Below are 27,588 nucleotides of genomic sequence, written 5' to 3'. Positions count from 1 at the left end.
GCTAAGAGGCGCTGCCTGCGAGCCCCTCACCGCCGCCCCCACCTCCTCCGCGCCCCGCGCCCCGCGCTCCAGTCGGCGCCTCTAGCCCCTGCGGCTCCTTTGTGCCGGCCCCAAGCCCGCCCCCTCGGGCCGAGTGCCCGCCCTCCGCACCGCGATTGGCCACCCGGGCCGCTAGTGGGCGGGGCGCGCGGCCACCGAGGCGCGGTATATAGTAAAGGTAGGGCCGGCGCCGTCAGCCAATTCCTCGGCTCGTGGCGGGCGTGGTGGTTCCCGCCCGCAGTCCGCTCGTCCGTCCTTCCCTCTCTGACTCTCCTACCCCGGCCTGTCTCTGCAGAGGTCACGGGAGGCGGGGGCCCCGCACACGTCCCCAGTGGCAGCGGGAGCGGCAGCTGCGGGTTCGCGGAGCCCCCGAGCCCCCAAGGTCTAGAGGAGCGCTCGGCGGACCAAAGAAAGCCCGCGAGCGGCTGCGCGCCCACCAATAGGTGCGGGGCTCGGAGCCGCGCAGCCTGCGCCGTCCCTCCCTCCGCCCCCGCCCCGCCGCGCCGGCCTCCCCCTCTCCTGTCCTGCCTCGGCTCCTCCGCCGCGCGTCTCGCACTCCGAGAGCCGCATCGGCAGCGGCGTGTCCTGCCTGCGGAGAGCCAGGCCGGAGAAGCCGAGCGGCGCAGAGGACGCCAGGGCGCGCGCAGCAGCCACCCACCCTCCGGACGGCGGCAGCTGCTGACCCGCCATCGCCATGGCCCGCGGGAAAGCCAAGGAGGAGGGCAGTTGGAAGAAATTCATCTGGAACTCAGAGAAGAAGGAGTTTTTGGGCAGGACCGGTGGCAGCTGGTGTAAGTAAGGGGTCCGCAGCTCCCGGCCGCCGCGTCTGGTCTTTCCCGGGCTGCGCATGCCTTGCGCAGGCTTCGCGGCCAGTTCCGCACCCGCCGCGCTGGCCGGGGCGGCTGGGGCGAGGGTGGTGGGCGCTGCTGGGTCGAGCCGGCCTGGGCTTGCAGTCCTGTGCGGATTGCGGAGTCCTCAGAATGGGGCGCAGGGTCGGGGCTGGAACACAACAGGCAGAAGGTTATGCGTATCGTAGCGATCTTGGCTTGGTAATTTGCAGTCTTTCCTACCGTGCATCCGTTGAGTCCTTTCCTCCTGGGAATGGTCAGGCTCTGCGAGACTACATCTGTCTCTCCCGTGTCCTGAGTCCTTAAAAAAAAAAAGAGATCTGGGGTCGTGAGAGAACCTCGTGAGGTAATGGGATCTAATGCGGGCGAGGTTGTGTGTTACAGCCTCTTTTTTCTAGTCTAAATACGTACCTCAAAAGAGAGAGGAAAGAGAAGGGTGGAGAGGAATCCATCCACACACTGCAGTATTTCACAGCGATGGCTAAGGGTTTCCCTTCATGACCTCCCCTGGAGTCATCACCACCCAGAAATGGTTCAGTAAGCTCCATTTCAGGACTCCGATCCTTAGCCTCGGCCCGAATCCTGGCAAAGTCTGGTTGTTTTCAAGGTCTACACAGACAGTTGTGGATCAGTCAGTAGGTTGGGTTGATTATGGTGAAGGGAATATAAACGCAGAGTAGCTCATCTTAAAATATTTTGTGCAGCCTGTTGCTTGGTTGGATAGACTTTTTTTTTCCATCGAAAATTAGATTCCTTGTTTTCAGCCTCTCCGGAAGGGTGTCTCTCTTTTTTTTTTTTTTAAGGTCATTTTGAAGGGCAGAGTTGTAGGCGAATCTATAAGAGTCGTGACTGCGTGAGGGAAGGAGGGAGGGAACTCCCCTTGCTGCATCACTGCCCCCTCCTCCTCCAACATCATCATCATCATGACCATCACCACCAACACCACTAGCACCACCAACACCACTAGCACCACCAACACCACTAGCACCACCAACACCATTGGCACACCACTGCAGTCATTCAGGGAGTTCTGAACAGAGGCCGATTGGTGTTCCTGGTTGGGAGGATCTGTGGGAATCGGCAGGAGAATGAGTCAGGGAAATAGTGCTTAGCTGACATTTTGAAATGGAAGACACTGGAATATATGAATTTTTGTAAAGAAAAAGAATGCAGCTTGTGAGTCTTTCTTGATTGAAAAGTAAAGGGTTAATAATGCATCACACTTCAAGGTTAGTCAAGGTGAAGCCTCTTTCCAAGGTGTTAACGGGGAAGCATAGGTATCCGTGAGCCATGGAAAATGTAGTTTTTAATGGCTTTTAGCTTTTGTTTTATATTTTATTTCGGGGAGACTGTGCTTCATTGAGATTATTCATGGTGTCTCAGGCATAAAGGTAGTTTCCTGTGTTTTCACGTGGAAAGGAAAACCTGAAGAACTGTGAGGTATGTGTAGAATGAACAGCTCCCTGGCAGCTCCTTGTAACTTGAGGGAGGCCTGGGAGGTGCACTGCGGTATAGGCACCCTTCTGCCAAGGTTAGCTGGGGCGTCCTTCTCTGGTGGTCTGACCCTGCTGCGTCACAGGGGCAGAGGCTGCATTGACTCTAGGCACATTGTGAAATTTGCCTTCTTGTCTTTTTCCCCTTAGTAAAATTTGTATCGTTCCTCATTCCAATTTCATGCTTCTTAGAATAATATTTGCTTTAGAGGGCAAGACAGTATGGACTGACTCAGTCTTTAAGCCGACACTTAATGGGTAGCACCTCCATGAGAGAGAGAGAGACCGTGTGTGTCAATTTTTATGTCTTGGTAAGCTATCCAGCAAGCTATCAGTATGCTGATTTATGAACGTAGACCCCAGGACTGCTGTACTTGCCCCCTCTTCCCTTCCATGTTCCATGGTATAGGTGCTGTGCTAAAAATCCCCTTTTTTTTCGTGCTAATATGTCTGCCCCTTTCTGGCAGTGTAAGAACTGTAAGAGCCTCTCTTAGGTAGAGAAGGTGGCAGCAATTACCGTCTCCTACGGAGAAAATGCCCCCTTTTCAGCGCTGGGCCCAACATGGATGCCCTTGGGGCGAGGGCAGGATGCCCTTGGCTCGGTTTTGCTTCTAGGCAGATTTTCACCAAGATGGACGCAGGAGACTCGCCTGTCACCTGCTGGAGAAATCACAGCATGCAAATCACTTTGTGCCTTCCACCTTTTTACTAGGTTAATACAGACATTGGTAGGTTTTTATATTTACAGTTAGGCCTGGATGCCTGCCTGTGACCTTTTGAAGGGTACACACTCTTTGTTTGTTTTTCCAAAAAAAACCCTCTGTATTACTTTTTTTTAAAGGAAGCAAAATTGCTTGAAAGGGAGATGCCTCTGAAGCCTCCCCACTCCCCTCACAGTGCCACCCCAGCTAGTTGGTGTGACTTATCTAGCCTTTTTTGGCTGGTGGGGGGGAGCCCCTGGTGGCCTGTGTCTGGGTCAGCCACTGCATAGGCCCTTCTAGTCCTGAGTGCTCCACTCTCCCAGTGACCTCATGGCAGTAACTAGGGAGATTTTATCAAGTAACATCTCAGAGAAAAAAGGGAAAATTCCTCACTTTTCTTAGGATATCGTGTGGGCAGAATGGAAAGGCTGCCTGTTTCTGAGCTTAATCAGTGTACGTGCAAAATGACTTGTTTTTTCGTTTGCTCTTATTTGTATTTTAAAATTGTGTACCCTCTTATGTTGTTAGAATTAGGTATCTGGAGTCCAGGCAGTGAGTATAGAGATGTTTCAGTTGTTCAAAGGGGCACATGTAGGTAAGCTAAGAGCACCGAGATGAGGTGGGGGTGGGGGGCAACAAGAGGAAACTAGAATCAAGGCTACGACAGCTGTCTTGTTGACTGTTACACCAACTCTTGCACCTCTTAGGAGCATTCACTGGAAAAATTTTCCAGATCTCTTGACGTCACAGAGTTTGCCATTTGCCTACTGCTGCTTGGATACAGAATGCAGCACTTAACCCTTGTCCTGCGGGGAGGGAGTGATTGAGTTGGGTGCTGTGGTACTGGATTACACAACTTTTTCTTTCTTCCTTATCTTTGCTTCTGACTTTGCCTTTTTCCTTGTTCTTTGCTTTTGATAGAGGAAAAAAGGACTATGATTAAGCATTTTGGTGTGGTTTTGTGTGTTTTGCTTGTTTTAACAGCTCTGTAGCCTGAGTTCCCTTAACTCTTTAGTGCCTGATTGGAAAGTTGGGCTTTTAAATGTATGGACAGGGCAACAAGGCTAATTCCTGCTGTTGTGTACCCACCCCCTCCCTAGCCCTCTCCTACCACATATATACTAATACTGTTTTTCAGTGGCTTTTCCCCCAAGTACCCTGGCATTTAATTAAATGCATGAGATCTGAACCTTTTTAGCAGTAACCTAAGGCTCCTTTGTGCAGTCATGCTTCTGGCTCGATAACCTTACAGTTCACTTGTTCCCTGTTTTGCATTCACATTGAGTTGTTTGGCTGGCACAGGGCTGCCAGGCAATGCCTAGTACAGCCTGTTACTATGTGGCTAATCAGGGAGATAATCCTTGTAAACCAGTAACTGATAGCCACCCTCATTCCCATCTATGTGTTGAGTCTTTTTTTTTGCTTTTGCAGCTATTTCAGCCTCCATCCTGTTATCTTGTTAACTATGGGAAAAAGAAAATGCAGCCCAGCAAGTCAGTCATTATTCTGGTTCCAGTTCCAGAAGATGGGATTACAATGTGCTGGTCATTTTCGCTATATAATTTTCTTTTTTTCCCCTTGTCTTGTCCTCCGAGGGGAAAGACAGTGTGTGCTTTGTTGAAAATACAAACCAAAGGGGAGAGTGATAGTAAAACAACAGGAGGATATCATCATTGGGTTTCTCAGCATTCATTGCTCTGCCACAGCAAAATAACCCGCAGGCATCTGAGCATTTGGAGAAGCAGCAGAGCTTGGATTGTAGTATTTAAACGTCAAGGGATATGCAAGCAAAGAAAACATAGGTCTCTAAGGGAGTATATTGTCATATTTTAAATTCATTGCATAAGCATCCAAACATAGCTCTAGATTTTATTGGTGATCTTCATGATTTTTTTATAATTTTGAGAATGAAAAATATGGATACATTTTTTTCACAATTTAGGGAATTAAAAAATATAAGGATCCTAGTTCTAGCTGAACAGTCCTCCTACCCTTAACCACCTCCCATACACACTGTAAGTGGAGGGCTGCTCAGCCTCTCGATTTTTACCCTGTGTCAGTGGGAGTGAGGTGCACTCTCTTGACGTTGGACAGGGAAGAAACCATGGGGCGGGGGGAACCAAGAAGGAAGTTTATTCATCCGTGGGAAGATTAAACTTTCATTCTGAGCATATGACTGCATCACAGCTTTTTGTTTCTGTTCTTCTTGCAGTTAAGATCCTTCTATTCTACGTAATATTTTATGGCTGCCTGGCTGGCATCTTCATCGGAACCATCCAAGTGATGCTGCTCACCATCAGTGAACTTAAGCCCACATATCAGGACCGAGTGGCCCCACCAGGTAAAATCAACACGAATAGCTTCATTTCCTTCAGAGATAGCACGGGTGTCACGTTTTCTATTGAGAAAAAATTATTTGGAAAATTACTCTATAATGTAGTTTAAAATGAACCATGAAAAGGAAAAAGAGAAATTTCTCTTGGCTGCAGCCAGATGTCCTACCCGCATTGCAGGCAGAGCTCCCACGGGCTGCAGACATCTTATTTGCCCACTTCTAGAGTGAGGGTGAAGAGTTCTGGTTCTTGGCCCAGCCTGCTACCCACCAGCTATGTGACTGTGAACAGATTGTGTTCTGATGGGGGCCCTGGTCTTCTCATTTTTCATATTCTAGGGTTTGGTTAGTGGAATCCTTTCCAGACCTTTTCGAGTCTAGCAGACATTTTTTTACTTCTTGAGGGGGGGCTATGACTCAGATAATTCCTTTAAAAAAAGTCACTTGGGCTCTTGTTTTAAAAGGTTGACCTATTTTTAGAGATGATAAGAAGCTGTGGAATGGGCAGCTCCTCACAGGGAGAGGAGCCATGACTTTAGGGGTCTGTTGTCCCACCTGCTGTTAAGTTTGTAGTTTGACCTTGAATAAAGTCACTCTCACTTCTCAATATTTATACCCATTGATTTAATAAGCGTCTCATTTGCCAGCTTTCTGGTCCCACTTTGTAGTTTAGTTAACCGTCTCCTTTAGCTCTTAAAAACTTGGGTGAACAGGAAGATCATAAGAAAATAGAAACTGCCACACGAGTCCCTGCTGTGACTTGAGTGCCATCAGTGTAGAGCGCTGCATGTCCACACCAGTCACGAAATGCCGTGAAAGGCCCACTGCCATCACGCCTGATGCTGGTAGAACAAGGCAGTGGAATAGCCACAAACGTGAATTTGCCGTCTGGCTGTTGTAAAAATCATTGTCTGGAGGACCTAGAGAGAAAGTGTTGCGTAACTTCTGGGTTCTCACTTATGAATGACCTTGAGGCTGCTGCTGAGGGGTGGCAATGACTTGTCCCTTCTCTGCTTTCCCTTGGCAAAGGTTTAGTAACAGCTGTATTTAGGTGACAATCTTCAGATGATCTACATGGCCCTGAGCAGCCTAGATCAAGGGCCACTGCCTGCCACAGACTTTTCATGCCCATCTACTTGAATGTGGGAAGGATTCACAGAGGAAGATCTTCAAAATACGGAGGTGGCAAGCATTGTTGTGTAGCCCTAAGTCAAATAGTTCTCCACTGTAAGAAAAACTCAAAATATTTCCAGCTAAATTTAGATCTGAGGGATTGGGGAAGTGGAAAAAAATCACATAAGTAAGTAACATGACTTAAATCTGCTTAAATAATCCAGTTTCCAGCAACTGTTTTCCACAAGAGGTGGGTCTGTGGAAAGGTTGAAGCAAGAATTCTGGAGTGCGCGGAGAAGCTGAAACATGTTTTACGTTGGGTTCGGTGATAGGGAAGCATTGTGTCTTTTCATGTCCTCTTCTACTAGAACTTTTGTGGTACCATTAGTTGTAATTTTAATTGGTGCAGGTATTTTGTTTTTGTTCTTTGTTTTGCCATTTAAAAGTTATTCTTCCATCATGATGCGATTTTATAATTTTTTTTTTTTGCTCTGTCACCCAGGCTGGAGGGCAGTGGCACAATCTCGGCTCACTGCAGTCTCCGCCTCTCAGGTTCAAGTGATTCTCCTGTCTCAAATAGCTGGGATTACAGGCATGTACCACCATGCCTGGCTAATTTTTGTATTTTTAGTAGAGATAAGGTTTCATCATGTTGGCCAGGCTAGTCTTGAACTCCTGACCTCAGGTGATCCACCCACTTTGGCCTCCCAAAGTGCTGGGAGGTGTGAGCATGAGCCACCACGCCTGGCCTGCTGCTATTTTATAATTCTTATACTCAAAGCCAAATATGACTACAAAGTTAAATATTTTCTTCAATTTCCTAGATTAAAAAAAAAAAGGTCACTGAGTATATAAACTTTGAGGAGTCAGCCTTTAATAAAACTAAAAATTCTCTTTGTGCCCTTTGCAGAAAGGAAAATTTCACTTTGGAAAAGAAATAGCCAAAGTGCCCGACCTTGTAAGTAAGGACTTGGAAATGACCTTGCCTGAAAATCAACGGGCAGAAGTGCTCGGTCCTTTCCAACACCCTCTCACCACGCCTTGCTCCCCTTCCTTCCATCCCCTTCCTAAAAGACATGTTCTTAGTACCTATATTTAGTGTGCTCGCAGCAGTTAGACTGACCTGACAAACCCTGACTTCTCCAAAGGAATGCTGGTGGCTCATCTTGGAAAAATGCATTCCTGTCCTGTGGTCTGAGTCACAGGAAAAGTCCTCAGTCCTCCATCTTCCTTGTTCTTTGGCCTGGTAATTTCTGTCTCTTCTTTTCCTCATCACTTCCCCCATCACCTTTCAGGAGAGTCTAGGCCAGGCCCCTCCCCTTCACCTGCCTTACCCTGTGGGGTTTTTCGGGGCCTTTACCAAGGGACATGGCATTCATATGAAATTGATGGTAACCTGGATCAGGCCAGGCCAGCAGAGTGCCAGCTGCTGCAAAGTGCATCCCTTGGGCCACCCCTTATGGCCCTGTGTTGCCTGAGGGATCCTAACTGGACCCTCCTTGGCATTTTTCAGAGTACATGTTAGAAGTTTGTATTTTGCATAGGAAAAAACTCCTTACGTATGCAGACTAAACAGATGTGTTTAAGAATACCCTGACAATTTTTTGACTTCACATTAGTATCTTTAAAGCCTCCATTTTCATGTTAAAGAGGGAAAACTGTAAATTTGAGTTAGATACACCTAGTGGGTGTGAAAGTTGGCACATGATTTGAAGATATAAGGACTTACTAATAATAATATCTGCTGAATTTGAGGCATGAATGCAAATCCAGCCTGACTGGGTATTGACTGCCCTTTGTACACTGGAATTCCTTGTAATTGGATCTCTTCTCAATAACGTGTGAATGTGGCCATAGCAAGCAGTGGCAATTGTGCAGTGAGTGTATTTGGGCCTGTATGGTGATAATATTGGATAAACTGAGAGGCCAAACATGAAATCTCAGAGAGATTAAACTAAAGAATGGAAGTGAGATATAAGAAAAAATGGTGAAAGTGTACAGCTTCTTGGCCCTGAACAATGGTGGCCATTTAATGCACATGATATTCCTTACAAAGTCTTGTTGCAGCTGGTGTGGTAGCTCATGCCTGTAATCCCAGCACTTTGGGAGACTGAGGCAAGAGAATCCTTTGAAGGCAGGGGTTCAAGACTAGCCTGAGCAACATAGCAAGACCCCATGTCCGCACACACAAAAAAAATTTTTTTAAGTCTCCTATTAAGGTTGGGGGGCGGGGCAGGTGCAGTGACTCACGCCTGTAATCCCAGCACTTACGAGGCGGGTGGATCTTGAGGTCAGGAGATCGAGACCATTCTGGCTAACACGGTGAAACCCCATCTCTACTAAAAAATACAAAAAATTAGCTGGGCATGGTGGCGGGCGCCTGTAGTCCCAGCTACTCGGAAGGCTGAGGCAGGAGAATGACGTGAACCCGGGAGGTGGAGCTTGCAGTGGGCGGTGATTGCCACAGCACTCCAGCCTGGTTGACAGAGCGAAGACTCCATCTCAAAAAAAAAAAAAAAAAAAAAAAAGGCAGGGGGAATCATATACTCTGCGAGAACTAAATGAGATGATAGACATATATAAAGCAAATAGTACTTTATGGTGGCAAAACCAATGGTAATAAATGTAGGGTAGCTGTTGAGAGCAACTTCTGTTTTTTTCTTTTTTTCGAGAGGGAGTCTTGTTCTGTCATCCAGGCTGGAGTGCAGTCGCATGATCTTGGCTCATTGCAACCTCCGCCCCCTGGGTTCAAGTGATTCTCCTGCCTCAGCCTCCCGAGTAGCTGGGACTACAGGTGTGCGCCACCATGGCCGGCTAATTTTTGTATTTTTAGTAGAGACGGGGTTTCACCATATTGGCCAGGTTGGTCTGGAACTCCTGACCTCTGGTGATCCACCAGCCTTGGCCTCCCATAGTGCTGGGATTATAGGCGTGAACCACCGCGCGTGGTCCAGGGTTTTTATAGCCCTATCTTTCTACTAGAAGCAGCAGTTTCTTCTTTTTGGACACTGAATTTCCAGATAGGGATGCTTTGCACACTTACGTTTTCATGGAGTCAATAAAACCTTAGCTTTCCGTGAAAATGTTTAAGAGACATTTGGGAAACATGTTTTTAAAAATTTTAAAGTGAATTTAAATGGCATTGTATTTGTTGTGCAATCTCTCCCTTTAACAAACCCACACTTGTTCGGTTAGCCGCTGCCAAGCTTTTCTCCAGAGGAGACCCTCTTAAACAGTCCTGCAGTGCCGCTCTGCAGCATTGCTTCTCATCTGTTGATGTAGTTGGATCTGGGGAGAGACGCAGCAATTAGCTGTGCTGGAGAGGGCCGAGCAGGCACAGGCATGCACACCCACATGTATGCCCACGGACATGCACACATGCACACGCACATGCACGCTCATGGATATACACATACACTCAGACTCACCAAGCCCTGTCCCTGATTTGACCCTGCTTGCCTTGCTGCCTGCCCAGTGATATAATGGAAAAGTCTTCTTCACATCCGCCGCTGCCCCTCCCCCCTCTAGGCTCACTTAGCAACAGTGGAATGAAATGAAGGTCACTGTGTGTCAATTGGTGTGTCCGGGAGATTCCCAGCTGGCTTGCTTCCTGGTAGGCAGGTATGAAGGTATGCTGCTGTTCTCTCTTTTCAGGTTCTGGGTTGCTGTTTGTTTAGCTCCGAAGTATAGATGGCTCAGTGCTAGCAGACACATTTTCGAAGGCTTATATTCTTGAGTTGTTGGTAACCAGAATTGGGCAGGAGAAGTGGGGTGGATGCAGACCAGCTGACCGCACTGGCACCACCAGCAGTTTCAGTTTCATCTTGATTGTGAAGAGGAAATATCTAATCTTAAAACTTATTAGGGGCCTGGCGTAGGGGCTCCTGCCTGTATTCCCAGCAATTTGGGAGGCCGAGGCAGGCGGATCACCTGAGGTCGGGATTTTGAGACCAGTCTGGTCAACATGATGAAACCCGTCTCTACTAAAATACAAAATTTAGCTGAGCGTGATGGCGGGCGCCTCTAATCCCAGCTACTTGGGAGGCTGAGGCAGGAGAATCACTTGAACCCGGAAGGTGGAGGTTGCAGTGAGCCAAGATTGTGCCACTGCACTCCAGCCTGGGCAACTAGAGCAAGACTCCATCTCAAAAAAAAAAAAACAAAACAACAAAAACAAAAAACCCATTAGGGTTCAAGCCATTATCATTCAATCTCAGCTTGATGAAGTAAAATTCCTGAGAAGTGATTATGTCAGTCTCAGAATATCTAATTCTCCCCCCACCAAACTACCTCCTACTTGTATTGCTGTCTCTCACTCACATTTCAAAGGGGAAATTAGAAACATTTGGCTTCTTTATACTTTGGAGGGATTGTTCCTGCAAAGTGCCAGTAAGGTGTTTCCAGTTAGAGTACACCGCTTTGTAATCTCTCAGCTGACACGATGTATCTCTGTACACCCAGCTGTCTCTCACTTTCCCTCTCCTCTTCTCTTCCCACCCTCAAATGGATCCTATCTACCTGGTCCCAGAATTGGAGGCTCTGGATGAATTAGCATTGGTGGCAATTAGATTTCCAAAAGCTACTGCCCAGCCTTATGACTTGGTAAAGGGTTTGTGGGGGCAACTGTTTGGCTTCAACAACTCAACTACCCAGGTAGTGATTTATTTCTAAAGACAGGGGTACAACTAGCCAGTCATCTCTTGGGTAGACAGGAAACCTAATGATTTACTTTAAAACGTTCTTGGAGCTGCAGAAAAACAGATTTTACTTTGTATGCCCATTGTACGATGAGTAAGCAGAACAGAGACCTGATAAATAGGACCAGGTAACAAATCTGTGGGAGCGATGGTGGGCGGGGGGTGCGGGGAAAGCTGGATTTGTGAAGCTTCATTTAAGGATTTTTTGCTGCGTTCGCCCAGGGGTCATAGAAAGTGGTGTGGAAAGAGCAGTAGCCTGACAGGTCCACTTCTGTCATAAAATCTGATGGGGTTATTGGACTGGTTGCTCTTAACTATTCGTCAGTGGTCTCATGCTAGTAATCTGATGACCAGCTGGTCTGTCGGATGCAGCCAAGACTAGTGAGAAGCTGGGGAGATGAAGGCAACAGGGATATATCATCCGGTAGCTTTTTCCCACATCCATGCATGAGTAGATCTTACCAAATGTCATGTGGAATGCAGTGTCTTATTTCAGGATATTACTTAACAGATGTTATGTTTTATATCCAGATAAGTCAAATATACTATATGTACTTGTTCTTCAGTTTGGCCTTGAGCATAATTAATGTAAAATACTAGGATTTATCTGTTTGTTTATTCTTTTATAAAAGTGGCACCTTTATTGTATTGAGAATAAGCACAATTATGAGCTATACAAAATACCAAGGATTTGCCCCCTATGGGACATGCATGTTTAAAGATAGATCATCTGGACTAAATAACTCTGCTTTCTTGAAAGTGAATATACAGCCACAGGGAAAAGAGGACTGATCAGAGAAGAGCCTCAAGCAGAGTTTATGGCATTTAGCTTAGACAGGAGGAATGGTTTCTTTACCAAGTGTCGGTAAACATCCAGTTTGGCTGTAGAAACAATCCAGGGATTCAGTTTTCTAAGACTTTGTAAAGGGAGCAGATTCTGAGTGTCAGGAGGGTGTGAATGTGACCCTGCCTGCAGGCAGGGAGATTTATTCCTTGCTAATCTCAGAGCCTGAGTCTAAGGCAGAGCTGCAGGCAGAAGGTGAGTCAAAGGCGTTCTGGTTTCCAGAAAGCGCAAAGGTGCCTTTTTTCCCGTGCCTCTCCCCTTACTTTGCTAGGGAAGTTGATACTAACCCATAGATGTAAAACAAAAATAAAAAACAAAATCCAGAAATATCTTAGGTCCTACAGAGAAATTTCTATCTCATATATGTGCGTATGCATACATATGTGTACATATACATGTATGAGTATGTATGAATTCATACCACTCTGTATCTTTTTTTAAATTGGAAATTACTTTTCAACTCGGAATGTATAGGAGACATGATATGTGTGTTTTGTGTGCGTGGCTACATTTAAAAGCATTTCTTTGCTTCCTGTGCCCTTCTCAGCCATATGGGTACCTTCTGGAGGTTTCCATGGGAAATGATTTTTATTTAGAGATTTGATCTAGTGATTCATCAGATGTATTAAACGACAGGTGCAAGCAGCTGTGTATTTGAATAACTTACAAGGTTGAAATGGCTACTTTCTAGTTTAAATGCTTTAAACTCTAAACTCGCATGTAGATTGAGAAATGATGAACTTGCTACTTTATAAACCTAATTAGAAACGAAGTCCTTTCCCTCAAGCCTTTTCCCCCTTGTGCTATCAACACTTACTGAAACTAAACATAGAGGATCTTCCTTATTTCTCAAGAGATGGGGACCAAGGACAGGTAAATGTGTCTTTGAAAAAGCAAGTGGGAAACCAAAAGCTTTTTTTAAAATCTAAATCTTATGTAAAGTTGAAATACTTGAAAACCAAATATTAAAATTTTACATACCCAGATTATGATTTCTGCCTCAAGTGGCTTTATTAAGTAATGCTATATAGCTTAAGGCAAATGATCCTATCAGAACAAAGCTGTCTGTAGAGCTTGGAGTAGTTCATGTAAATTCAAGTTTAGAAGACTGGAGAGGGAAACGGTTAGATTTGTTTCCTGGAATATAACTTGAAATCGCATGCCAACAATTGGGGGTTCTGCTGTCTTTGGCCCTCTGGGAGTTACCACTGCAAACAGAGCTCATCCTTGTCCAGAGTCATAACTAACAACTTTAAGAAGTGGACAGTAGAAAGAGGGGCATGTCGGGAGAAGTGGTCTAGTGTGAAAATATGACTTGTGAGAACTCCAGTCAGCAAGGTGGGATTTGTGCAACCCTTGGAGAATGTCATGGTTGGAGAATTTGGGTGTCGCCTCAAAATACAGATGTTCTTCCATTTAGGATGGGGCTGTGTTCCAATAACCTATTGTAAGTCGAAAATACCGTGAGTCAAAAATGCATTTACCAACCCTGTTAAACCCACTGTGAAGTCGAAAAATCCTAAGGCAAACATTGTAAGTTGGGAACAGTCTGTAATAAAGAAGTTACCAAATCCAATCCCATTGCTTTCTATCTCTTCTTAACAGTCTGATCATTCTAAAGTAAATTATTTAAAGGATTTGGACATCCTTTCAAAGGTCTTTCATCTTTCTCTTGTGCATATCTAATTGCTTTAGAGAAATAACTTGAGAAGAGGAATTTTCTAGTGTTTGGAGAAGACGTCATCAAAACTGTCCTAATTAAGACTCTCTAGAACAGAACAGACCTGGGGGCTGATCTGTGTTGATTTCCAGGAGAAGTTCTCAGGCCATCAGGCTTTGGATAAAGAGAAGAGAGGAGGCAGAGATAGTGGGTGATGGAGTGAGAGAGAGACCTTGCAGAAATGTGAGGAAAGAGAACAGAAGAGCTACTAAGGAGACAGTGGCCACTTGACTGTGGTGTGGCCTCCTGGACTTTGTTTATGTATGTAGTAAGTATGTGTGAGCTGATTGCTTGACCTAAACCCAGACCGTCTGCGTTTTTACTGGAAGTGACTTTTGGCTCAAAAGCTCTGTGTCTTAAAAGGATGGTCATTAAGGCTTGTTAGTTACCATCATCTAAGACCCCTCAGACTCCAGAGGGAAACAGTAGCTCACAAAAGAGAGTAAGACATGACTGAGCTTTCTGGGGTTTATCTGTCATTCCTCGGCTCCCTCTACCAAGGTTCTCTGTTACTTAAAATGGAAAGGACAGGGCAGAGGCTTTGGCCTAAGGTCTAATCCAGCTGGGCAAGTCACAGGGTTCTAAGACTCAATGCTTAGCTGTCTGTTTCACCCCTTGCGTACTTGGTTTCACTGGTTTCTGATGCTTCTGTAAGAGCAAAGTCAAGATTCTTCAAGCAGCCTGCATCTATGTTTCCCTCATAAAGTCATTATAAACTTGACCGGGCTTAGATCATGAGCTATGCTTACTGAAAAATTGGGGCTTTCAGGTTGAAAGGGATGTGATTCCATTACTTGGTTTTCATTATTTCTTATTTGCCCCGTCTGGAGAGACATGAGGCCAGTTGTGTATATAACTCTCTTCTGGGCCAGTGTTACCACTTCATGTAACAGTAATACCTATTATTTCCACAAATGCGATCTTAGATTTTTTTTTTTCTTTTTCTTTTCTTCTTTTTTTTAATTTTAATTTTTATTTTTTTGAGACAGAGTCTCAGTGTGTTGCCCAGACTGGAGTGCAGTGGTGCTATCTCAGCTCACTGCAACCTCTGCCTTCTGGGCTCAAGCGATTCTCGTGCCTCAGCCTCCGAAGTAGCTGAGATTACGGGCATGTGCTGCTATGCCTGGCTAATTTTGTGTTTTTAGTAGAGATGGGGTTTTACCATGTTGGCCAGGCTGGTCTCGAACTCCTGGCCTCAAGTGATCCACCCAACTCATCCTCCCAAAGTTCTGGGATTACAGGCATTAGCCACCATTCCCAGCTATATCCTAGATGATTAACGACAGAGGCACTTACAAGAAAGATTTGTCACAGGTCTATGAATAAAACATGAACTTAGTTTTGGTTGTAGCCCCGAGGCTCTTGGGGAGTGCACTAGCTGTATCATTTTGTTAGTAAAGAACCCGGAGGACTGAGTGAGGGTTGCTGATGTTTTGAGTCTGACACATGTCCCCTGGTCACTTTTAATAGTGGAGACCATGGACTTGACATCATGAAGGAATGAAAAGCGCTCAGCATAATACCTCCTCCGGTTCTTACTCTCCTTCTTTTGTGTGGGAGAATCTGAGAAGTGGCACCACCATTCCTCGTACTCATATCAAACTAATGGAACCTTGAGCAGCCACTGGAAGAGAGAATGCAGGCAGCCGGAAAGTGAAAGGCAAACCACTGGGGAGGCCCACTGAAGGCAGGCCAGGGAGAACAAGGATGTTTGTGACACTCACTTTGCAATCCAGGTTACTCTCAACATGACCTTCTAGGGTCACTCCTTCCGTCAGCTTGTTGGGTGAGACTCTCCAAATCTCAGTATCAGGCTTGTTTATATTTTGGCTTTTGCTGCATCCACCCCTCTGCTGATGGACCACAGCTTGCATAATTGTTGTTTATCACACCAATGTCCCTTCGGTCCCCTGGCTGTGGTTCTTCCCCACACCTTTCCTGAAGGTCAGATGAGATCCCTCCTTGGTTTCTGACATTTGCTCTCCTTCACTCATCTAGCCATCCACCACCCTCCTGCCTTGTCTTTCGCAAGCCTGGAAACACTATTTAACCTGGTGCACATAAGTCCGTTTCTGTCCCTGACCCCCAAACATCACACAGAGTACCTGGAGGAGGTTCCCGCAGACCTCCTGCCTGAGTGACACACAGGCATTTGCCTCTCTCTCTGGCTACCTATGTGCTGGCTCTTCCGGTGGCCCCTCAGCATGACCATCCCTCAAGGGTGCATTCCCTCCTGCCTCTGGGATTCTCCCATTCTGAATTTTGTTGAGCCTCTGGCTTTGGGTCTGCTGGTGTACTTCCTCCAGGTCCGGGCAAGTCGCCTTAAGTGTCTTATTTACAACTCAAACCAGGAATGACCCTCCCTACCCGACTTCCCCATTTCACTGGGGAACTCTGTTTACCATTGCTGTCTCAAGCATTAGCTATCTGTGGAAACTTCTGCTCACCTTTATTTTTGCAGGTATCTCTTCTCTTTACAGTACTGCTGTTTTGTACCATAAATGATCACAATGCCAATTTTAACATAGAAAAACATTGTTCTGTGTATATTTAAATTGCTTTGAAATACTAAAAATTATCTATAGCTTGTAGGTGTTTTACAAAATTTTAAATTGTAATGTGTTTATTTTAAACTGAAGATTTTATGAGCAAATTCTACTTCCCCTTTGATTCATTTCTATCACTGTTGAAATTTTGTCCCCAAAATCTTCAGGTTCCACATCATCCTTTTCAGGATGATTTTTTTTTTTTTTTTTTTTTTTTTTTTTTAAATTGCAATAGGGTCTTGCTAGCATGCCTGGACTGGTCTTGAACTCCTGGGCTCAAGCGATCCTTCCGTCTTGGCTTCCCAAAGCGCTGTGATTACAGGCATGAGCCACTGCACCTGGCCTGAAGATGACTGTTAATGTCCTAGAGTCCTTTGCCCTGGGCACCCCTGTGCCTTGCTCCAGTGATACTTGTCTTCCTCTCTATCCCTTCCACTCCTCTAGGGGACGACATGTGTGAAAAAGCATCTCTCTACAACCCCCTGAGCCCATCTCATTATGTAACCACTTTTAAAGCATCCTCAGTCACTAGAAAGAACAACAGCATTTAGTCTAGCCTTACCGATGCCTGCTTCTCAAGCCCTACAAATGGTGCTGCACTCTAGTTATCAGTTCCACATTAGTTAACATCGTCGTCTTCATATCTGAGTCATTGTTGCCACTCTCAGATTCTAATTCCCTAGAGAAGCAGCTCTAAGCCAAGGGTGTTTTTTCATGCTTATTAAACAGATTCTCAGATCTCTTTCTTAGAGATTAGGATTTTGTAGGCCTGGAGGGGAGTCTGTGAGACTGCACGTTTGACAAGCACCTAAATGATAGTGACATAGGCGCTTTCCTGACCTGCTGGGAAGTGGGGGTGGGAAGCCGGGGCAGTCACTTACGAAGGATTGTGATGATGTGCCCCCTTATGGGCCCCACACAGAGAGGGGAGATCTGGGAGTGAGGATTAGAATCAGGTTGCCAGATTTAATAAATAAAAATAGAGGGTGACCGCTCAGGTTTGAATTTCAGATAAACTATGTATCTATATCTCCTCCATATATATCTATATATATCTCTATCTATAGATATATATATGCGTGTGTGTGTATATATATATATATATATATGTTTTTTTTTTTTTTTTTGAGATAGAGTCTCGCTCTGTCACCCAGGCTGGAGTGCAGTGGCACGATCTTGGCTCACTGCAACCTCCACTTCCTGAGTTCAAGTGATTGCCCTGCCTCAGTCTCCTGAGTAGCTGGAATTACAGGTGTGTGTCACCACACCTGGCTAATTTTTGTATTTTTAATAGAGACGGGGTTTCACTATGTTGGCCAGGCTGGTCTCAAACTCTGGACCTCAGGTGATCCACCCATCTTGGCCTCCCAAAGTGCTGGGATTGTAAGCGTGAGCCACCATGCCTGACCTCAGATAAACAATAATATTTTAATATAAGAGTGTCCCACGTAGCATTTGGGACACACTTATATTTACAAAAAATGTTCTTTGCTTATCTAAAATTCAAATGTAACCAGGCATCTTTTATTTGGCAGTCCTACAGTAAAATGCAGTTGTGATGAACTTTTCCAACCGTTGCTCCCGAGTAGTGCTGTGTAGTGTGGTTCACATACCCCTCTAGGAAGTCTCATGAAGGCAGAGGCTTTTGGATATTAAAGAATGTAACAGACTTTTAGAGAGTGCAAACCCAAGGCACGTGGACTTTGAATTTTGTCTGACTAGCACTGACATGCTCAGACGTTTGGATTGGAAAGCATTTGTGGTTACTGTACGTATGTCCCAAATTCTTCCCATTTAGGTTAAAAGATCCAAAGAAATATCTCTGTTAGGTAGGCTTGAGTGTAGAGAATTTGGAATGATTATACATTTACTGACGAGAATTTGGAATGATTATACGTTTGCTGACAATAAGGATTATAAAAGAAGTCCGTTGTGCCCAGTGCCTACATGCAATTAGGGAGGCTAAAGCCACCTGCACACAATGCTACCTTCCAGGGTATTTTAAAAAACTGTGCATGTTGGGGTACTAGAAACATAATGGGCTTTGGAGTACAGCACACCTGGGTTGGAATTCTGGTTCTACCACTTTTGGTGCAACCGTGGGCCAGGTACTTACCCTTTCAGTGCAAGCAGTGTTTTCATTCATAAAATGGAGGTGATGCCTACCATGAAGTGTTGCTAGGGAAATTAACTGATCTGTGCTATTAAAGCATAGTTGTCATTGGTACTTGGGGTTACCTAATCTAAATGCCAGTGGAGTGATTTCACAAGGGAGGCAAGACCCTTTCTTTTTAGGCAAGTGGAGTTAGCAAAGTATGTTTTGTATGTAGAAAGTCTACTTTTGAATTATCTTGGTTGCTGCCTTCCTACTAATGATTTTCTCTCTGCCTGGTCTAGGATTAACACAGATTCCTCAGATCCAGAAGACTGAAATTTCTTTTCGTCCTAATGATCCCAAGAGCTATGAGGCATATGTGCTGAACATAGTTAGGTTCCTGGAAAAGTACAAAGATTCAGCCCAGAGGGATGACATGATTTTTGAAGACTGTGGTGGTAAGTAGACTCATTGTAGATGTTTGTGGCTAGTTTTCTTTCTCTTTAATTCTTATTTCCCACTTCTATTTTTTGTTTAATGATCAAGAGATAATCCTGAAATAATGAAAGATTGAACTCTAGCCATATTTAGACACTTTTTTAAAAAACAGACACAGTGAAAAACAGTATAGCCTCAAGTATGACTATTTTCTGCTTTGGAAAGGTGTCTTTAAAACACTCCTAGGCACTATTTTTACTATTCAGACCCAAGACAGCAATTCCAGTTTTCTTTCTCTTACATCCATTGAAAAGTACAACTACTTATTTCCTTATCTTCCCCCCAAAAGTTCTCCCTATAGAAGAGTGCATAGGGCTTTCTCCCGTCAGAAAGACCTTTTGGTGTGATTAGCTATCACTGCACTGGCATTCATGAAGGAGGATGTATGGTCAGGGTATACTTTTATTGATCCTGGTTGGGATAGATAATGAAATATGTGTTAGGCAGCTGATCATTTTGGATAAGGAAATGACTTACGAAGGGCAAAGAGAGGCTGTTAGTTTCATTAAGTCATTGACATGAATACATGTCCTCCCTCTTACTACCTGGACTGTGAATTTTCCAGTCCATGTTCTCATTCTTTCCACAAAAAAAAAAAAAAAAGAACTCTCGTTGGGTGCAGTGGCCCATGCCTGTAATCCCTGCACTGTGGGAGGCTGAGGAGGGAGGACTGCTTGAGCCTAGGAGTTTGAGACCAACCTGGGCAACACAGTGAGGCCCCATCTCTACAAAAAATAAGACAAGTTAGCTGGGTGTGGTGGTGTGTGCCTGTGGTCCCAGCTACTTGGGAGGCTGAAGTGGGAGGATCACTTGAGCCCGGGAGGTCGAGGCTGCAGTAAGCCATGATCACACCACAACACTCCAGCCTGGGCACCAGAGCGAGACCCTGTCTCAAAAAAGTTAAGTTTGAAAAAACAAACAAACATAAAAATCTCTCTTTTACTAGGTAGTATCAGCCCTTCTGATTCAATTCAAGCATTTACCAACTCTAGTTCTTTTTTTTTTTTTGTGAGACAGAGTCTTGCTCTGTCGCCCAGGCGAGTTCAGTGGCGCGATCTTGGCTCACTGCAAGCTCCGCCTCCTGGGTTCACACCGTTCTCCTGCCTCAGCCTCCTGAGTATCTGGGACTACAGGCACCCACCACCACAGTTAATTTTTTGTATTTTTAGTAGAGACAGGGTTTCACCTTGTTAGCCAGGATGATCTCGATCTCCTGACCTTGTGATCCTCCCACTTCGGCCTCCCAAAGTGCTGGGATTACAGGTGTGAGCCACCACGTCCGGCCTCCAACTCCAGTTCTTTATAAAGCAGGCTGTGGCTTAGAGTATGGGGCGAATTGCCATTTTAAGTTATTTTGGAAATATTTAGTAATTTAAAAGAACATTTTCAGTGTGAATTTTCCTCATTAGAATTTAAATGAGGTTTTCATCTTACTTTGCAGTAATTAAAAGGCCTGAGGGATAGTCAGGGTGAATCAGTTCACAGGAGATAGTCTAAATTCAGACTCTTCATCATTTGAAAGGAAAATAGTTAATTTGTGTACTTAGAAACTATACATAAATTATGGTATTTGCATTATTTTCCTCCAGCATGCTATGCATTAACTTTGAATTCTATATTCACTTGGTCTTTTTCTGGCTTTTATATGAGGATTGAATTAAAAACACCAGAATAAAATTTTATCAGTCCAGCAAATGCTTAATGCATAGCTTTAAAAGGCAAAAACTCAAATCAAAAAAGCCTGGGCAATATAGCAAGACCCTGGTCTCTGCAAAATTTAAAAAACTAGCCACAGGGTAGCGCACACCCAGCTACTCAGGATGCTGAGGTGGGAGGATCTTTAGAGCCCGGGAGGTTGAGGATGCAGTGGGCCATGATTGTGCTGCCGCACTCCAACCTAGGCCACAGGGTGAGACCCTGTCTCAAAAGAAACCTGAAGTGGTGGTTGAAAAGGAAAATACCAGTTCTTTCCTATTCCTTCTTAAAAATTCTGACCAAAAAATACCTAGTTCTGAAAATTATTGACAGTCCTTTTGTATTCTCATTATAATATCCCTGTTACTGAACTAAGCCAGTGTTGACAGTGTGAATGATGCTACTCATGCAGTGTGATCCGTCTCCTTTCAGTCTTCTAAATAGCTGAGTAATCCATTATTTAAAAGAAGGGAAATGTTGCCAGAGACTAAATATCATGTGCTGATCAAGTACTATGAAGCTTTGGTGTGGGGCCATATACCAGCTATTCCTTTTGGTAAAATATCTTTTAATGTGAGTGAAGAGATGAGAGATGGTTTTCCTGGAGATCTTGCTTGATTCAGATCATGCATTAAATGCAGAATAGCATACTCTCAGAATAGGTAACTATGACAAGGAAGAAATTTCCTTTTTCTTTCTCAGAACTGCTAAGGGAATTGCTGGTACAATATAAAAGTTGTGTTTTTATTTTTAGACGTGCCCAGTGAACCCAAAGAACGAGGAGAATTTAATCATGAACGAGGAGAGCGAAAGGTCTGCAGATTCAAGCTTGAGTGGCTGGGAAATTGCTCTGGATTAAATGACGAAACTTATGGCTACAAAGAGGGCAAACCATGCATTATTATAAAGCTCAACCGAGTTCTAGGCTTCAAACCTAAGGCAAGTAATGTTTTAAATGAGAGAATTTTGATGAGTCATTCACAATAAGTATTTGATTGATCTGAGAAGACAATGTAAGATAGTTTCAAAGTATACTCAGTGCTGATTTTGAAACCCAGCCAGTAGAGTAACACCAAAACCTTCTGTATCTACCCTGTAATTCTTGTAGTTAGGGCATTAATCTCATTTTCTAAAGTTAAAGGAATTCTAAGAGGCAAAGCTGAATTCTGAAGTGAGTCTTTGGCCCTGTTCTTAATACTCCAGCTCAGTATCCAGATAACAGTTTCTATAACATAAACTCTTTAAAAGTAAAATAGAAAAGATATTTTTTCCCTGGTGGTCTAGTGGTTAGAGGAAAAAAGAAAAAAGTTTTTTTTATTTTTTTACTCCATAAAGAATGGATTAAAAAAAAAAATTTTGTTAAACCACCTGCCTGTACAGTCTGGTTTTGGTCCTCTTGAAGCCACAAGAACATTTCAAAAAAACTGATAATCTGAAAAAATATTTTTTTTTCTGAATTTTATTGCGAAAGTAGAAGTTTAACATCATCTAGGCTGAACTTTGCTAGCCATGCTGTTTGCTTTTTGTATTATTGCAACTTACAATGGATAAACATTACTCTGGATCACTGAAAAATGGCAAATTTCCGTTGCTCACCATTTGGTGAGATTATATTCTCCAAAAGATTGGAAAATTTATCGGTTTTTATAAAACTGGTCATTTCAATGTACCTCTCAACAGGATTTTAAGCTTCTTTCCACGTAGACAGGATATAATGGAAGAAAAATGGTGAGAACCATTGTGCCAAAATGTATTTGATATTCATATTGCTAGAGAATACTTCACCGAGATCAATGAGCTATTTAGCAGCAAAAGTAATTGTTGTGGCATGGCCAAGACTCGACTCATCCCGTGCTTTCTGAGTACCTTGCTTTTGACATTCCTCATCGTAGACATTGAGTGACATTTGGACCCCACAGAGGCAGTCTAGTCTATTGTGATTGATTTATTCCCACATGTTTAGAGTTACTCGGTTCAGTGATAAATTCAGCTACTCTTTCTTTTCAGTCCTTTTTTTCTTTTTTCTTTGGTCTCTACTTGGTTATCCATTGCCACTGCCTAATTCATCACCTCCACCCAAATCTCCAACTATTTTGAAATTATTTTTGTCAGAGATCAGAGTATCCCACCATCTCACTATCCTCACCTTTTGAGGATAGATTCTGGCAACTTCTTTTATCAGTAAGCATTTTCTCTACATTAAAAATAAGAAATGCATTGCTGGCAGAAACGTCCAAAAGAGTCAAATCTAGACAATCATTTTCGTGCATCCAAAACAGAGTAGTACCAAAATAGTAGTTCCTTCCTGATGTGGAACTAATATTTTATCTGACTTTGATTAGACTATGTATGTGTTGCATCTCACATCAAGACTCACTTGCTGTGCTGATCTGAGTAAGCAAGTGACTGTCTTCCAGTAATGTATGTTCATCACTTCTGAGATAGATTTGAGCCATGGGTGTACAAGAGGCGGCTCTGGATATTTCACGACAGCAGTAATTTTCAGACTATCCTCTGGGTCCCTTCAGGGGATTCACCCCTTCAAGACAACGCTTCCTCTTAGGGCAGTGACACCTCTGCCTTTTTTACATATCGGACTTTCCTAAGAAAATTGCAAAGAAACATTCCATAAATGGCAGTCTCCCTGACTGGAGATTAAAATAACAAAAAAGGAAAGCCTACTTGAAGGCATGCTTGAGGGAAAAGGATGACATTATTTATTCATGACTCAGGAGGAAAGCCCACACTTTATAAAAACAGAAGTGTCAGTCATCTTTCTCATGTAATGTAATCTTAGCAAATAATGAGCATTATATTTTGGGTTGACTTTTAGTTTTCAGTGTCTTTAAGCAAAGCTTATAATGGGCTACTATTAAAAGTTCCATTTAGTACTGGGTTGCATCACAGCTTAATTGTAGTCATTATAAAACTTGGGCACTTGTTTTCATTTCAACAAAATTACAAACATGACCTTAAATTGGTTAGGGGAGTCATTCATTCTGCTGTCCTGATGTCTTTTGTTATTTTGGTGGACTTACTGTGACCATTGTGTACTTGTTTGGACTACAGAGTAGTTTTATTTTTCAGAAACTTAAGAAATCATTTACAATCTACTGATCATAATGGGTTTTATTTTTAGCCTCCCAAGAATGAGTCCTTGGAGACTTACCCAGGAATGAAGTATAATGCAAATGTCCTTCCCGTTCAGTGCACTGGCAAGGTAAAGACAAATTTAGGGTTACTGGGGTGGTGGAAGGGCAGGCAGGGGAAGAGGGGAGAATGAAGGAGGCTGTTTAAGTGACAGGTAAAATTTTAATAGAAGAAATAAGAAACATTGCTTTCAGGTTTAAGCTTCAGTGAGATGAATTGTAGCTATACTCGGTAAAACTTTTTAAAAGAACAGAAAGATGTAATCAGAATAAGACTGATGTCAGTTTCTCCATTGGCATAAGAAACTCAAATATCTGAATTTAATACATTGGGATATTTGCTTACAGAACTGAGAGGTGAATTAGCCCACAGAAGTACTTCTTTCTGGCCCACAGCATGTATTAAAAATTTGGGGCCAACATTAAAAAAAATTAATGTCACATAAAAATTTGTGGTTTGGGCTTCTCTTTTAAAAATACTGAAATATCGCTAGGTGCAGTGGCTCAAGCCTGTAATCCCAGCTCTTTGGGAGGCCGAGATGGGCAGATAATGAGGTCAGGAGTTTAAGACCAGCCTGGCCAACATTGTGAAACCCTGTCTTTACTAAACATACAAAAATTAGCTGGGCGTGGCGGTGTGCACCTGTAGTCCCACCTGTAGTCCCAGCTACCCGGGAGCCTGAGGCAGGAGAATCACTTGAACCTGGGAGGTGGAGGTTGCAGTGAGCAGAGATCACGCCATTGCACTCCAGTCTGGGGACAGCGAGACTTCGTCTCAAAAAAAAAAAAAAAAAAGGAAGACTACGGTAACAATTAGTGCATATTTCCTTTAGATCCAAACACTAATGGACAGTTTAGAGAGAAAGGCAGAACAAAGAAAGGGAGTCCCCAGACAGTGCTAGCACTAAGAAAGGTAATGGAGATTGATTTCTCAACAAGAAAATGAGAGGCAAGTAGTAAACTTTGTAGATAATATCACTGGAAATATCATCTGCTGGGCCAACAGCAAGGTGTTTCTGACTTTCAATGTTGGCCTTGTTTCTAGGAGGCGTGTTGGCTTGAAGAAATGCTTATTTGGCCTTTGACTCAGCTTCCCTATCCATTTGCACACTGAGAATAGTCTCCTCTTATGACCATTTCTCAAGGCTGCAATGGAATAGACTGAGTAGATATTCTTTCCTCTCTCAGTAGTTTGCAAACTACTGTGTAGATTGAGTTCTTGTTTTTGAGTACACATAGTGATGCATGATGTGAGCCATTAAAATTGCATTTCATTCTGGATTTCAGAGAGATGAAGATAAAGAAAAAATTGGAAATGTGGAGTATTTTGGACTGGGCAACAGCCCTGGTTTTCCTCTGCAGTATTATCCCTACTATGGCAAACTCCTGCAGCCCAAATACCTGCAGCCCCTGCTGGCTGTACAGTTCACCAATCTTACCATGGACACTGAAATTCGCATAGAGTGTAAGGCGTACGGTGAGAACATTGGGTACAGTGAGAAAGACCGTTTTCAGGGACGTTTTGATGTAAAAATTGAAGTTAAGAGCTGATCACAAGCACAAATCTTTCCCACTAGCCATTTAATAAGTTAAAAAAAGATACAAAAACAAAAACCTACTAGTCTTGAACAAACTGTCATACGTATGGGACCTACACTTAATCTATATGCTTTACACTAGCTTTCTGCATTTAATAGGTTAGAATGTAAATTAAAGTGTAGCAATAGCAACAAAATATTTATTCTACTGTAAATGACAAAAGAAAAAGAAAAATTGAGCCTTGGGACGTGCCCATTTTTACTGTAAATTATGATTCCATAACTGACTTGTAGTAAGCAGTGTTTCTGGCCCCTAAGTATTGCTGCCTTGTGTATTTTATTTAGTGTACAGTACTACAGGTGCATACTCTGGTCATTTTTCAAGCCATGTTTTATTGTATCTGTTTTCTACTTTATGTGAGCAAGGTTTGCTGTCCAAGGTGTAAATATTCAACGGGAATAAAACTGGCATGGTACTTTTTTCTTTTTTTCTTTTCTTTTTTTTTTTGGCTCTTTCAAAGATAATGGCCCATCAATGAGCATTTTTAACATACTCCATAGTCTTTTCCTGTGGTGTTAGGTCTTTATTAATTATTTTTTTTCCTGTGGGCTGGGTGGGGGGTTGTCATGGGGGAACTGCCCTTTAAATTTTAAGTGACACTACAGAAAAACACAAAAAGGTGATGGGTTGTGTTGTGCTTGTATTGAATGCTGTCTTGACATCTCTTCCCTTGTCCTCCAGTATGTTCTAAAGCTGTGTCTGAGATCTGGATCTGCCCATCACTTTGGCTAGTGACAGGGCTAATTAATTTGCTTTATACATTTTCTTTTACTTTCCTTTTTTCCTTTCTGGAGGCATCACATGCTGGTGCTGTGTCTTTATGAATGTTTTAACCATTTTCATGGTGGAAGAATTTTATATTTATGCAGTTGTACAATTTTATTTTTTTCTGCAAGAAAAAGTGTAATGTATGAAATAAACCAAAGTCACTTGTTTGAAAATAAATCTTTATTTTGAACTTTATAAAAAGCAATGCAGTACCCCATAGACTGGTGTTAAATGTTGTCTACAGCGCAAAATCCATGTTCTAACATATGTAATGATTGCCAGGAGTACAGTGCTCTTGTTGATCTTGTATTCAGTCAGGTTAAAACAATGGACAATAAAAGAAGGAACACATTCCTCGTGTGTGTGATTCACTCGTGTCTAAATGTCCCAACCTGTGACTTCTTTACTTTCCACACCGCTAATTATCCAAGATCTTGAAGAAGTATTGAACCTGAAACAGACAAACACATAATTTCTTTACTTCAGACAAATTTTGGCCTTTTCCACTTAACAGAGTCCAAGAGGTTGGTGAGGACTCCAGACACTGGCACACCAAGGCACACCACTTCCCAAAGACACTAAGTTAATCAGAGACAGAATCCATGAAGCTCCAGTGTGAAGTTCCATTTTAAAAATACCTTGCAGTGCCACTTCACTCCGTTTAGAAAACATGAAATGTTGGTTCCTGCTATTGCTTCACTAGACATATGTGTTAAAAAAAAAAAAAAAAGAGTTGTTAACACTTCAGTTTTAAAAAATGAGGTTAGGTTTGAGGTTCAGTAAATTAAGGTTCATACCTTGCTTTTTGGTTCAGGGATTGGCCTAAGTCCTTGTTTAGCTGTATTTAAAAATTAGCCTTAGTGTGAAAGAAGATAAAAGTCAGCTTTCCAAAAAACATTTTCCAGCTATAATTTATTGAAGATTTAGTATCACTTAACCAACATGGGAAATACTCACACTAAAATCAGGGCATTGTATTTCTGAAATGGAAACCTTTCACAAAGCCTGTGCAGGCAGAGGAGCTCAGCTCAGGAGCTCAGACACATCCCTGAGGCGGCACTGTGTCTTCAGGGGTGCTGCCTTTTGCAGAGAGACAGACCCGGAGGCCATGGCCATTTTGGTGAGAAATACCAGAAGCGGCTTCAGTTCCCACCTATTGCTCCATATTTATAATCACACGAACCTACTTCTCTTGTTTTGCTATTTCTAGAGCAACAAATGGTGCGATGCGAAATTAGTACCAGAGGAACAATGACTCCACTTAACAAAAAAATAGCAAGGGAACTATGAAAAATGGCACAACTGCTTAACTTGAATAGTTGGAAGTCTTTAGGAGACTTCAGTAGTTGAAGTAACACAGAAAAATCCTCAAACTAACATACCTACATGAAACTGGGTTTCTCAAAAAGTAACCCACATTTATGGAAATAGAAGTTTGTCTTGCAGAAATG

General features: G+C 43.3%; 2 protein-coding genes across 3 annotated transcripts in view; one reads left to right on the top strand and one right to left on the bottom strand.

The window, feature by feature from the left end:
* The first annotated feature begins 237 nt into the window (after positions 1–237).
* On the top strand, positions 238–26,489 carry ATP1B1 (ATPase Na+/K+ transporting subunit beta 1). Its single transcript, XM_017868463.1, has 6 exons — positions 238–830; positions 5,294–5,422; positions 18,731–18,886; positions 21,376–21,560; positions 23,761–23,841; positions 25,058–26,489. The coding sequence occupies exons 1-6, from the start codon at positions 734–736 to the stop codon at positions 25,319–25,321; spliced, it is 912 nt and encodes a 303-aa protein (XP_017723952.1). The 5' UTR covers positions 238–733; the 3' UTR covers positions 25,322–26,489.
* Positions 26,300–27,588, bottom strand: part of NME7 (NME/NM23 family member 7) — a 222,994-nt gene continuing 221,705 nt past the window's right edge. For both annotated transcript variants that reach the window (XM_017868462.1, XM_017868461.1), the window contains exon 12: positions 26,300–26,588. In XM_017868462.1, coding sequence (XP_017723951.1) covers positions 26,556–26,588 — 33 coding nt within the window. In that variant the 3' untranslated portion in view covers positions 26,300–26,555. The remainder of the gene's footprint in view (positions 26,589–27,588) is intronic.

The sequence above is a fragment of the Rhinopithecus bieti genome, unplaced genomic scaffold (assembly GCF_001698545.2).
Source record: "Rhinopithecus bieti isolate Rb0 unplaced genomic scaffold, ASM169854v2 scaffold_4101, whole genome shotgun sequence".
Lineage (NCBI taxonomy): Eukaryota > Metazoa > Chordata > Mammalia > Primates > Cercopithecidae > Rhinopithecus > Rhinopithecus bieti.
This window is presented reverse-complemented; position numbering and strand designations above follow the sequence as displayed.